Below are 13,510 nucleotides of genomic sequence, written 5' to 3'. Positions count from 1 at the left end.
TTCACGTAACAGAGTATTTTTATATTGTTGTATTGCTACTTTTACTTAAGTAAAATATCTGAGTACTTCTTCCACCACTGTTGAAAACTACTTTTTGTTAAAGTTAAAACTATTCTGATAGTTAGAGAGTTTATTCAGTAACAGAGGTCTCTCTCTAGCTCTTTAGTAAACACAAAATACTTTTTCAGGGGCGAGATAACAATTTTATCCAATCAGAGCTCAAACAGGTCCAGGATAAAGGGAATCTGGAAGTGATGAAACAATACAATAAATAAGAGCGGACACAATTGGAATTGGAACACTATTAAACTGAAGCTGCCAAATTAGCTTTGTGGGGTTCTCTCTGCTGATTGGATACATTTGTATTTTCTGATTTATGTTGAGTGTTTACTAGAGCTGGAGAGACGGGGAAACCCCTGAACAAACACTAGCCACAAGCAACTTAATGGTGTATAGGTCTAGACGTTCCTGAATAAACGCATATAAACGTATTGAACTATGCAAGTGTGATAGAGAACGTCTTTACCATCCTCACCACCTCACGTACACGAGCGTGAGGGGGTGAGGAATGTCGTATAGCCTGTATTTGTAAAGGCCCGTTCAAAGTCACGTAGATGTCTATGGGATTTTGAACGGGCCTTTACAATACAGGCTATCCAACCTCTTACGTTTCCGTACCATTGACTGCCTCATTCATGAAACAGAAAAGTCCAATCTGATTGTATTAAACGACCATAAACTAACCAATATTGCACCTCTATGGGCAGCTTGGGTTATCCTTTTTCATCATTGTCATGTTATGAGCAACCTTCTGTCAATAAAGTCTGTGCAGCCAGGATTCTTTATAAGTGTTCGAGTTGGGAAGGACTCTTTTTAAATTACTCAATGCCCTGCGTACCACCTGTTTTGAAAGTGCACGTACTGTATGCATCATGTCACTTGACATGTCGATAAAACTGTCAATTGAAATAAATTCACTTCAGGAAATGCTCTCTAATTGTAAACTTTGCAGCCTTGTTTGTTTGCTTAAAATAAACTTTACAAACACATTAACATTTTTATGAGTAGTTCAATCAATATGATATTTCTCAGTTGTTTCTCTGTTGTACAAGCTCCCATTATTGGCGGTTTCAATTAGAAAGAAAGAAGGGCTAAAGAGTGGAGAAAGAAAATACCAAGGAAAACGAGTCATGTATGTCTAATATCATAATATTCTTCATAGTCGGTAATTGTTTGCTCTCTCTCTCTCTGTCAGATTCCCAGCCAGTCTCTGAGGAGCTGCTTCCTTTACAACAGCTGAACCCTAGACTGGAGCTGATGTCCAGTCAGGAGGATGAGGCCGTTCAACATCAGTCTCCACAAGTTAAAGAGGAACAGGTGGACCTCAGCATCATTCCACACTCTAAGACTTCCAACAATGGGAGAAATGGGTTTGTTGAATCACAAACCACAAGTGACAGTCAGCTGATCCCTTCTTATACCAATGAAACTGTTCAACAGTGTCCAAAAGTAAAAGAGGAACAGGTGGACCTCAGCATCATTCCCGACTCTGAGACCAGTATTCCCAACATTGTGACAAAAGGATTTGTTGCATCAGAAAGCACCAGTGACAGTCGGCTGATTCCTTTTCATACCACGGAAACTGTGATCGCAAACCATGATGTCGCAAACCAATTTGACGAGAGTGAAGGATCGGGTTTGACTTTTAGCCAGAGTGACTATGATGCTTTCTCTATGGAGCAAAAGATTTGCCATTTTTGCAGAAAGCAGTTCCACTCATTCTCAGACTTGATAAAGCATGTGGAGGATAGTCACAAAGGACATAAAGCCTTCAAATGTTCTAAATGTGACAGGGAGTTTGCTCGTAGAGACCAGTGGACTGTGCACAATAGAATTCACACTGGAGTAAAACCTCACTCCTGTCCTGTCTGCGGGAAATTGTTTGCTCAGCGCTCAAACTTTAACGTTCACATGAGAACTCACACCGGAGTTAAACCTCACTCTTGTCCCGTCTGCGGGAAATTGTTTACTCATAGCTCAACCGTTAAAGTTCACATGGCAATCCACACCGGCGTCAAACCTCACTCTTGCCCTGTCTGCGAGAAATCGTTTACCCGACGATCCTACCTTAACACTCACATGAGATTGCACACAGACGAGGAACCTTATTTTTTGCAACAAATGTGGCAAAATGGTTGCCCACAGATATCATCTCAAAATGTCTGAAATCAAGCAATGTTTACTATGGTCAAAATCCAATTTCATGATATTTTTGACCAAAAAACTGAACTGACTCAATGAAGATTTACTGTAATGCAACCTTTAAAACCTGGAAAAGACAACATTTATGCCATATCTTATTATGATACTGAACACCCCAGAGTATATCTAGTCTCATATCACAGTATCAATGTGTCAAAGTCTCTTTGCTGCATAACTGCTGGCAACATAATTCACACCGGTACAAACTTGATCGGGTGCACATGAAGCACTGTGCTATCACAGGTTAAATTGTTTACAAAAAGGTCTTTATCCACACCAATCCAAGTGTTGTGATGAACTTGTCACATACTATGTTGGGTGCAGATCTCTAATTATCGTGAAACTAGTATCACATAGCTAGACAACTATTCCACAATCTCCGAATGCTATATAGAGTCTGGAACTATACATCCCAAGAGCCGAGAACGGAAGCCGTCATCTGCTCGTCATTTCCTTTCACGAAAATATATTTTAAAATGTCCTTACATATTAGAATTTCCATTGCTGATAAGCAGCAAGCTATATATGCTTGCGCGAGTGTTATTTTAGTCTCAGATCTGTTAAAACAGCGAGGGACACAGCACTGCACATATTGGCAAAACACACACTTGGACCCGGAAGTTGTTCTGACGGGGCGCATACGTCACGGCAGACGGAATTGACGTTTCTCTCCCAACATGTACAGTCTATCCAATAGTATCCATAAAACATTAAAGAGAGAGATTGCAAGAAGATAATGGCCATGTAAATGGTGCATTTATATCGCGCTTTTATCCAAAGCGCTTTACATAGATTGTGCATTACATTCACCCATTCACCCACACATTCATACACCGATGGCGGAGGAAACCAGGCAAGGCACCAACCTGCTCATCGGGAGCATTTAGGGGTTCAGTGTCTTGCTCAAGGACACTTCGACACTAACTCTGGGGGAGCCCGGGCTCGAACTGGGAAGCTCGCGGTTCCCATCCGGCCGCTCTACCCCTGAGCCACTGCCGCCCCATGTACTGTGTGGGCTGGCATCCCCCATCTCCTTGAGAATCTCAATCTTCTGCACCACGTTCTTTCAGCGTTCTGCCAGTAGTTCTGCTCACAGTTTTTCTAAGCTTTAAGATCCTAGGAATGGCACAGGAACACATTTTAAAACATTAAAGGGCAGGACCACTTTTGTAGAGGTTTGGGTTGTTTTCTTTATTTTTTATATATTATTCCACGATTTTGCAACCCTTTTTCACCCAGTGCCAATTGTCTAAGTAATCCTGGGCGCTACACTCCCCCTGCCAGCCTAGGGAGCCCAGAGCCGAGCTCATGCCTCCTTCAATGCATGAGAGCCAACTAGCCGCCTTATCACCTGCCACATGCCACAGGCTGACTAAAAAAGCGATTCAAATGTTTTTTTCAACCCTGTCCTAAAAAGGTTACTTTCCGGAAAATCCTCAAACATCTTTAGGTGTCTTTCTTGGACTACCTTTACTTTTTGGATACGATGTGGCGAAAAAGGTCATCCACACACCGTTTGGACGGACTCTGCCGGTAGCCGCTACAATTATAAAGACTAAAACAGTGGGTGAAATTTGTTTGTGTGCAGGCTCCATCTTTTTTTGTTATTTCCATAAAAAAGAAAGGGAAGAAGAAGAAGTGGGGGGCAAGGGGAAGAGAGAGAGAACTGACAGTGTAGATGGGGCGGGGGGCTAAAAAATATTAAAAGAAAGGAAATAACGTGACGATGTTCTGGAGCCAACACTGAAGCAGCCGTCACCCTCCATGGCGCTCCGTGGTTCCGTGATGTCAGACAGGATATAGGCGGGTGCAAATATGGTTTGACCCTCAAAAAATTGGAACAAAAGGTTTCTCAATGGTTTATTGTAGTATCAGGTGTACTTAATAACATATCAAAAGTCTACCAAAATCGGACCACTAGAAATGTAAAATTTTCAAGATGGCCACCGCCAGTGCCTTAAAAGACCATTACTCCTCCATTATTCATCCTAGGCAAGTAATTTTGGTGTCTAACCCTATGTTTTGGTGATCTAGGAATCCAATTAGCTTATATAAATTATAGTGAAGTGATTATAAGTACAATTATGTATTGATAAGTACAATTATGTATTAAAAAATTGGTTATAAGGGTATTTATGTAAAGAATTAAGAAACTTGTCCAATATAAATGGACATTTCTCCTTTTCCACGTGACATAATGCCCAGCATTGGTGATCTTACTTATAATTCAAATTCTGTTGAAGCTTTCAACAATTTATTTTGGGAATAAATGCATTATTACTGCGTGGTACTGTGAAATTAGTCAAAACAGGGCCGCCGCGTGAAGGCTCAGTACCGCTAAACCCTATTTTTTTTAAAACTTTTTTCTTTCATGCTTTTGTATTTTACTTAGAAGTTCTGCCCGCTACGCGGGCAGAATTCTAGTACCCCCCCTAACCCCCCCAAAGAAAATGTCGTTTGGGGGTACAAAATCATGGGATAAAAAAAAAAAAAAAAAAAGTACTGTAATGTACTGTACGGTCTGTACTGTACTGTACGGTCTGTACTGTACTGTACTGTACGGTCTGTACTGTACTGTACGGTCTGTACTGTACTGTACTGTACTGTACGGTCTGTACTGTACTGTACGGTCTGTACTGTACTGTACTGTACGGTCTCTACTGTACTGTACTGTACGGTCTGTACTGTACTGTACTGTACGGTCTGTACTGTACTGTACGGTCTGTACTGTACTGTACTGTACTGTACGGTCTGTACTGTACTGTACTGTACGGACTGTACTGTACTGTACTGTACTGTACTGTACAAAGCGCAAAACGAAAGCGAAACCTAACTGCAGCATGCAAACCGAAAGCGAAACCTAACTGCATCATGCAAACCAAAAGCGAAACCTAACATGCAACTGACACCGGTGATTGATTTTTTTCCCGCTTTCAGCCAGTCTGCGGATTGTAGTATAGATATTGTTTTTGTATTTTTCTCACAATTCAGTCCGTATTGTCTGCTACTACACCGTTATGTTTGGCAAGCAGTTTTGCAATTACAGTAGACCATATGCAGGAGGCTTTCTGGGGCAGCAGTTTTATTGGTCATAACTGGCACAAAGTGATTGTCCTCCAATCTCCATCCCCAATCCACCGGATTCATGTCACTCTCCATTTCAGTCCACACCATGATCTGGTAATAAACTCTTTGGCAGTGATATTTAGTCAAGGACTCTGTTGGAGGGAGATGTTCTGGGTTGACAAATGATTTGGCAGACACAATTTTCTTGCTAAGAAGTTTGTAGCGCAAAGATGAAAGTGAATCTGTATTCTTGCCACCAAACATAACTGCCATTGCCTTGCTCCCAAGGTCCTCTACCACATTTTTTGCTTGATTTGGGAGCAGATTTGGGAGCAGAAACCCATTCACCATATTGGTGTATGGTAAAGTCAGCATAGGACTGTGCAATGACACCATAACTGTCACCCATTTTCCATGGCAAGCGATGAATCAGGGAGCCACCATCAAGGACATACTGTTCAGTTGGTGGGATAGAATCCAGTATAGTTTTCTTTGATTCCTCGCTTGACAGTTCAGTCACTGCCTGAGCTAGTTGGGGTTTGTCAGCCTTACGGAATATTTATTTGGCTTCAAACAGGGCTGCAGGGAATGGGCTGAGCTCATAGGTCATTACATCTTCCAGTGAAAGGTCTCCGGTTTTTGACATAATCAGAAATCGTTGAAACAACAGACCAGGATCAATGGTTCGGTCTTTGGTAACTTTGATGCTAGACTCATCTGCAAGGGTTTTTGCCCGGTCTTTGCGTTTGAATGAGATCCCAAAAATGGGCTTTCCAACATTTTTTTCAATGAACTCATTCCCAACAGTCTCAAACTCATGAATATTCACGTCTTCTTTGGCGACTACACCAGTCACAATGTTTCTCAGAGATGGGTCTAGAGAGAATGGTTTAAAAGTGCCACGTTTTTCTTTGATCTTTTCCTGGTCAGCGTGATCTCGTTTCATCCTGGAATCTGTGGATTCTCTGTGTTGCTCACTGGTCGTGTAGATGAGATCATTGAATTCCTGCATGGCATTGTTGTACTAGTTAACTTGAAATGGGAGACCATTTCAAAGGGTTATAATAGCGTCACAAACTAAATATTGGAATTCACAATTATCTAATTGTATCTCTGCAATTTGGACAAGTCCAATGGATTCCTAGGCCCCAAAAACATACGGTTAGACACAAAAAGTACTTGTCTAGGATAAATAATGAAGGAGTTAGGCTGTTTTAATGATTTTTTGGGCATCGTGGACGCCATCTTGAAAATAACACCTTTCCAGTGATCAAACTTTGGTAGACTTTTAGTATGTTATTCAGGACACCACATACTACAGAAAACAGTTGAGAAACCTTTTGTTCCAATTTTTTGAGGGTAAGGTGCTTTTTTTTCATATATGCACCCGCCTAATAGGGGTTTTCTGTTTTTTAAAAGGTTATATGCGTTTCGAGAAAAGGAAAATGTGTCATCCTTTCAAGTATTTCTCTTCAGTTAATGAGAGCTAAATGAAGTGAGAAATAAATCAAAAAAGTGTATTTTATGATACATACACATACACATACACAGTGGACAGTGGCTGACAGACAGTGCAGAAGCAATCATTCCTGCCCTGTCTGCACTAATGGAAGTCATGATACATATGATACATGACCTTAAATTAGACTTTGTCTAATACACTGACAGAGTGCACTGACTTTATACGTCTTTTATTTTTATTTTTTGATGGGTCTGTAATTGATTTATGTCAAAAGCTTACACTGTTTGCATTTCCCATTTAGTTTTTTCCCCTCTTGTTTGTGATGAACACATTTGTGTGTGTGTTTCATCTGTTTTATGTTCTCAACTTGTTATACATTATATATATATATGAAATAAAGGTTTCAGTAACTGCAGTTTTATTTCTCCAACATTCCGCATATGGTGGAAACTTGGCACCTTTGTAATTTTGTGCAAAAGGAATCACTCGGGCCAGCAGATGTTGATGCTGGTGCCCACTCCTCCTGTGGATACAGGATAGGTGGGCACTAGGGACATCTGGGCTAGCCTGGAAACCAGACAAATCTGCCAGTGCCAAAAAAAAAAAAAAGCCAGGCTACATCTGGGCACCTCGATGTAAAATTGGCTATTTTGTCCAAAATGTAAAAAAAAGTCTATATTTGAAAAATGGTCTTAAGTAATGTAAAGTATACATGATGTGAACATGCACGGTACATCATTATCAGACTTAATTTTATCCTTCAACTTGTTTATGCCTGTTAAATATTAGACCTTAAGTCAAATCCAGGCTTGACAAAGTCGGGTCCATATAGCCTGGTTTATTCGGTTCCTGGAACGCCAAGCCAGGCTGAAACTTTGTCGAGCTAGGCCTTGTCAAGCCAGGCTGTGTCGAGCCAGGATAATGAAGCCAGGCTTCATGTATTTCTATAAAAGACCATGAAAGTCGAAATCATACAAGGAAGTAAAATGTATTTAAGCAAGAAAGGAAACGCGAGCGCAATAAATAGATCCAGGGAGAAAGCGTGGCAAAGTATTGCAAGCACACACTGTGTGTGTGTGTGTGTGTGTGTGTGTGTGTGTGTGTGTGTGTGTGTGTGTGTGTGTGTGTGTGTGTGTGTGTGTGTGTGTGTGTGTGTGTGTGTGTGTGTGTGTGTGTGTGTGTGTGTGTGTGTGTGTGTGTGTGTGTGTGTGTGTGTGTGTGTTGCCATGACATTAATTCTCCTCTAGGGGTCAATAAAGCGCTATCAATTGATGTACAGCTGTGTTGAAGAATGTATTTACAGAGAACAATACAATCGCACAGGCTTTTATTTGTCACTCATGCAGGTACAAGCAGTAAAAAAAAATTGTAACACATACCAGACAACATTATACTGAACTGGAGATTTTCTGGGGGAGGGGGGTCTGGTCCTAAACAGAAACCTTAAGTGCAGACACAAAGGTGATCAATATACTGTGTGTGATATTACTATAACAAGAAAACACACACACACACACACACACACACACACACACACACACACACACACACACACACAAATTGATCACAGGAATGGCTTGGCACGTCTTTGAGTATTTCCAATTTCCAAATATTTGTATGTATGTTTTATTATTATAAAACATACAATAACCACTTCAGCCCTATATACATTTCGGCCATTTGAAATTAGCGATCTACAAGCTCACGCATTGCCTCCACCATACATCGTAAAAAAAATTTGTGCTGCAGATATTTTTCATAGATAGCACACATCAGTGTTGTGTAAATTGATGGGGGATTGTGGCCAGAAAAGTATGAGCACCATTGGTCTTCTAGAATAGATCATAAGCTTGAACATATAGGTGACTTTTTCTTTTGACCTCCTCCTCCTCAAAAGAAAGCAGACACCCCTAATTCTGCACACTGATGAAGGCTGGATAGCCTAAACATTAACATTTGTTCATTTTAGAGACATGTAAGAAATTAAAAAAAAGTTAACTCACTCTTGCCACTCTGAGTGGGACACATTACTTTTTAAAAAGTGTCAACTCCTGCCGCTTAGTGACCAAGGATTCCAGGTGCATTAAAATGTACTAATAGGCTAATCATGCTGTATATGGCTTGTTAAAACATAAAAGAGTATTCATGGAGACAAATTTACTTCTTAAGCAAAGGAACCAGATCCTATATTGTACCCATTCAGTAATCACTGTATTAATCTGGTCATATTATAATGTTTACCCATGGCTGGTTGAATTCAACTTAACCGCTCTATTAAAGATAACCCTTTATTATTTTCACAGGTAATACGACCTGCATGGTTAGACTAATACCTGGTTTAAAAACTTTTGTCCAACTCCAGTGGAGTTGGACAAAAGGCCAGACAGTGAAAACAGCACTAGAAAGGAATCTTACTTAGAGCTGACACTATAAACTTTGCATATGCAATATAAAGTTTAATCACGAGCAGACAATGCAGAAGATTTTTACAAGCTATTCAGTATTCACAAATGTATTAACTTAATAAATACATAAATTAACTGATGATTCCTTAATGAGAGATTTAGCAAAGAAAGATACAGCAGGCGAGCTTTACTAATGAGAGAGGTTTAACTGTACAGTTTAACGCCATTAAACTGGAAACCTTCAATGCTACAGTATGTCCAAAATCATGACATTTTCAGGAAACGGAAGAAATTACCTGTGTTCCAATAGTCATTCAGCCACAAGCTTTTGTTAATACTTGTCATTGGTTCAATATAAAAACCACAGACACTTAACCACTTTCATTTTCACTCAAAATAAAAACAAATAGTCTATAGTCTAAAAAAACGTGTTGTGAAGCGATTCGTTGTGAGCTTTTAGACCAGCTGATTGTAAATCAGCTACGTTCAAAAAAATTGCGGGACACTCTTGTACCACAGAGTAGGGAATTCATTCACATAAAAAGAAAAAAAGTTGAATTATGAAGATACAAGGTTTCTGCCTGACAGCAACACCACCCATAAATGGCATGTACTAAAGATTCATGAATCTCTGTAATCATGACCTGCATGTAGTTGGGATGTAAATTATGAAATGTTTTCTCACACAGAGGCCTTGCATGTCAGTGTGATCCACAGATTAGGGCTAATTCAGCAGCTCTCTAAGGTTTTGGTCATTCTGAAGGATCTCTATCATTATTGAACATGCCTTGTCTCCCTTTTTCAACACCATGTCGAAAATGATCCGTGCTTTTTCTTGCACAAGTTTTTCAGCTCTAACTGTATCCATTTCTTCATGCTTGATAACACCCTTATCAAAAAAAGTGTCCAACAGAGAATGCACGACGGGCACTGAGACTCCCTCAATGAACTTCAGCCTCACAGGTGTCAGCTTTTCCTGTGCTCCTTTGACTTCCTGGGTCTTTAACATCCGATGAGTTGCACCTTGAATGAGAATGTGTTTTATTATTAATTATATAATTATATCATAATAAAGATAATTCCTACTATTCTGTGCCATTTCGGCCTAGTAACTTTCTTAAAATAAAAATGTACAGGATTAAAACAAATAATTCTAAAAGAGGGCATGTTCAGCTGTCAGAAAAACATATGTCCAGCTTAATTCATTATTCCCTAATAATTATGACCAAATTCATCACACATGAAGTGGAACAAATATCCCTCCTGTTACAGGACATATTTATCTATTAAAAAGTGTTTTCAATGCATAATAATTATAACATTCACATTTTCAAAGGGATCAGATGTTCCTTCCTTTGCCATGCTAATGTATTTTCACCAAAGTAATTATAAACAATTATTATCTTATAAAGCACATTTATTAATTTATGTAATTTCAATCCAATGTTTTAGGATAAAATACAATTTCAATGTAATTTCACCCCAACTTTTAAGTGTGTTTGTTTAACCAATCCTTTCCCTGCAAATTACCAAAATAATATGCATATTATTTGTTGATTTCTTTGAATTGTGATAAAAACCACCCCTGTTATTGTCCACCCTGTTATGTTTTGCACTGTAACAGGGTGGACTGATAACAGAGTGGACAGGACATAACAGGGTGGACATCAAACCAATAAGCAAACAAAAACACATTTAATTAAATACAATTAAGTTTAGAAATGTATTATTCATTAATCTGAACAAGGAATGCAAAGATCCTTTCCATTAATAATTAATTTGACCCACTTTTTGTCCACCCTGTAACAATGTGTCCACCCCATAGTGTAACATAACAGGGTGCACAATAACAGGGGGGACATTTTATGCTAAAGATAGACATTACTCCTCATGTAATGAAGAATATGGTAGCACATTGTGAACACAGAGTAAGAATTTGTATATATTTATCAACCATATTTTCAGAATTATGAAAATGTGTGTGCGCTACCTTGTAGTGTCTTGACCGTGTCCTGTTCATTCTGTCTTCTGTCTGATTCCTCCTGTTTAACTCTGAGCTCTTTCACTTCTTTCTCCAGTGCCTGCACTCTCCCATCCACCTTTATATAACCTATACAGATACAGCATACACGGTTTAGTTTACAAAAGTAGATGAACCACAGACATTTTAACATCCTCAATGAATATATGTTTCCCTTTATCTCTTTGACTGTAATATTATTTGTAACTATCTTCAGAGATTTTTACCTGCCCATTGGTGTGCCTTGGTCACAAACATTTAAAAAACCTCAACTACACAATAACAATAACCGGGTATTAATGTATCTTTTTGTAACTCTGAAAGTGTACAATTGCATCCAAATGGACCCTTATGGGTGGGCAGTGGTGGAAGGTATTATTTGACAGCTTTAGTTACAAGTTACAACAGATTTAGATTATTATTGCAAAACTTGTGCTTTGGCTATTTACGCATCACAATGCGTTGTGAGCTTGTAGATCTGCATTTTTGGAAAACTTTTGAAAACCTGGTTGCTTGTTTCTCTCGCTAAACCTGGCAACTGTAGGAAGACAACACAGACGCATGGGGCCACATGCAGAACTGTTGTTATCAGGCGCGTAAATCTGAGATGAGGCTGGGGGGTCGGCCGAAGCGCGCAGCCGGTGAAAAAAAAATGGTTTCTGGTGGATTTTGTATGTTTCTTCCTCGGATTTTGGTTACTTTATTTCGGTTTTAGGGTTAGGTTATGTTTATGTTATTTAATTTGTATTTTTGCCTGATTTTACTGATTTAATATCCCAATGACTTGGGTTTCTGGCGGATTTTGTAAGTTTCTTTCTCGGATTTTGGTTACTTTATTTCGGTTTAAGGGTTAAGGCGGTTACACACCGGCGAATGTGTGAATATACGCAAAATTCGGACTCGTTCCGAATAATTAAAAGACGCTTTTTCGCTTCGCTTTTCCGCTTTTTAGCGCCATGTACGCTTGCATTGACTTTATAAGGTTTTTAAAAAAAGCGTATTATTCGCACGAAAAAATCGCCCCGGTGTGTAAGGACCTTTAGGGTTGCCTGATTTTACTGATTTAATATTAAAAGATTAATTATTTTAACATTTATTTTTGGGCGGGGTTGGGACACCTCATTAGTACACCCTTCGCTGTACTGTGATTGGCTCATAATTAGTACACCCCTAGCATTAGTACACCCCTAGCTGATTGGCTGACTCTATTGGCTGACTCTATTCAGCACTGTGATTGGCTAGCGAGACACATGATGAAATCGATAACCTATAAATAGGACTATGCACTAAAAAAAAAAATCACACCCAGTGTGAAGTGGGTGGTGTGGTCATCACAGTGGTCATCATAGTGATGGAAGCTCACTTTCACTGTTTTAAAATACTTGCTTAAATCTGCACACTTTACAGCTAGCACAGATAGCTCTTGTATCCTCTCATTATGTTGTTGAGCTCTTTCCCCAAATTTGACTTGTAAACAAGCCGGTGAAAAACCACATGTTGGATGTTGCTGTGTGGCCGGGATAGATTGCAAGAACGCCTCGTCCCAAAACACACTCGCCCCGGGTATATCCGGCGGCCTCGGTCGGCGGAAAATATGGGGCGAGTGTGTTTTCACCGTGCAGGAGGAAGGCGTGCTGCGGACCAAACCATTTTGGGATTTACACTTGGAGCAAATAAATCCTTTAAAATACATCGTGTTTATGAGTGCATGATTTCAAAAGTGGGTTCAGATTCTATTGAATAAGTATTTATTATTCTAAATTACTTGGGGGGGTCTGGGGGGGTCCAATCTGACTTGGGGGGGTCCAATCTGAAGCTAGGGGGAGACGAAACCCCCTAGAAACCCTCCACGAAACATCATGGACCCCCTGGGGGTCCCTGGAGACCTAGTGCAGTTTAGCTCTGAGATTAATGGAGTACACAGATATTATCTCTCCTCTCTCTCTCTCTCTCTCTCTCTCTCTCTACCACTGGTCAAGTGGCCATCAGTTTCTATTGAGAGAGGGAGCATGAAAAAGACCCGTGTGAGACCGTACACCACCGACCGACGACCGTACACCGACATGCGTGCAACTCGCGATTGTATTATAGGATAATAATATAATAATTGAGAAAAACAGGAAATTTTGCTTAATGACTATGAGTATCTTTTCTTTTGGTATATTGATGCCAATACTTTTGTACTTTAAGTCAAGTACAATTTTTAGTACAGGATAAACAGTGTTTCTATATTGTGGTAATGCTACTTTCATTTAAGTAATAGATCTGAATACTTCTTCCACCACTGCTTATGGG

General features: G+C 39.7%; 1 protein-coding gene across 2 annotated transcripts in view; it reads left to right on the top strand.

The window, feature by feature from the left end:
- LOC308098817 (uncharacterized protein) overlaps nt 1-13,510 on the top strand; it is a 53,673-nt gene that overhangs the window by 3,481 nt on the left and 36,682 nt on the right. For both annotated transcript variants that reach the window (XM_080447266.1, XM_080447265.1), the window contains exon 2: nt 1,256-4,483. In XM_080447266.1, coding sequence (XP_080303392.1) covers nt 1,256-2,226 — 971 coding nt within the window. In that variant the 3' untranslated portion in view covers nt 2,227-4,483. Of the gene's footprint in view, nt 1-1,255 lie in introns of those variants that run through there.

This window comes from Gymnoscopelus braueri (assembly GCF_963280865.1).
Source record: "Gymnoscopelus braueri genome assembly, chromosome: 2".
Classification (NCBI taxonomy): Eukaryota; Metazoa; Chordata; class Actinopteri; order Myctophiformes; family Myctophidae; genus Gymnoscopelus; species Gymnoscopelus braueri.
Note: the sequence above shows the minus strand (reverse complement) of the source record. Positions and strands in the feature narration are given on the sequence as shown.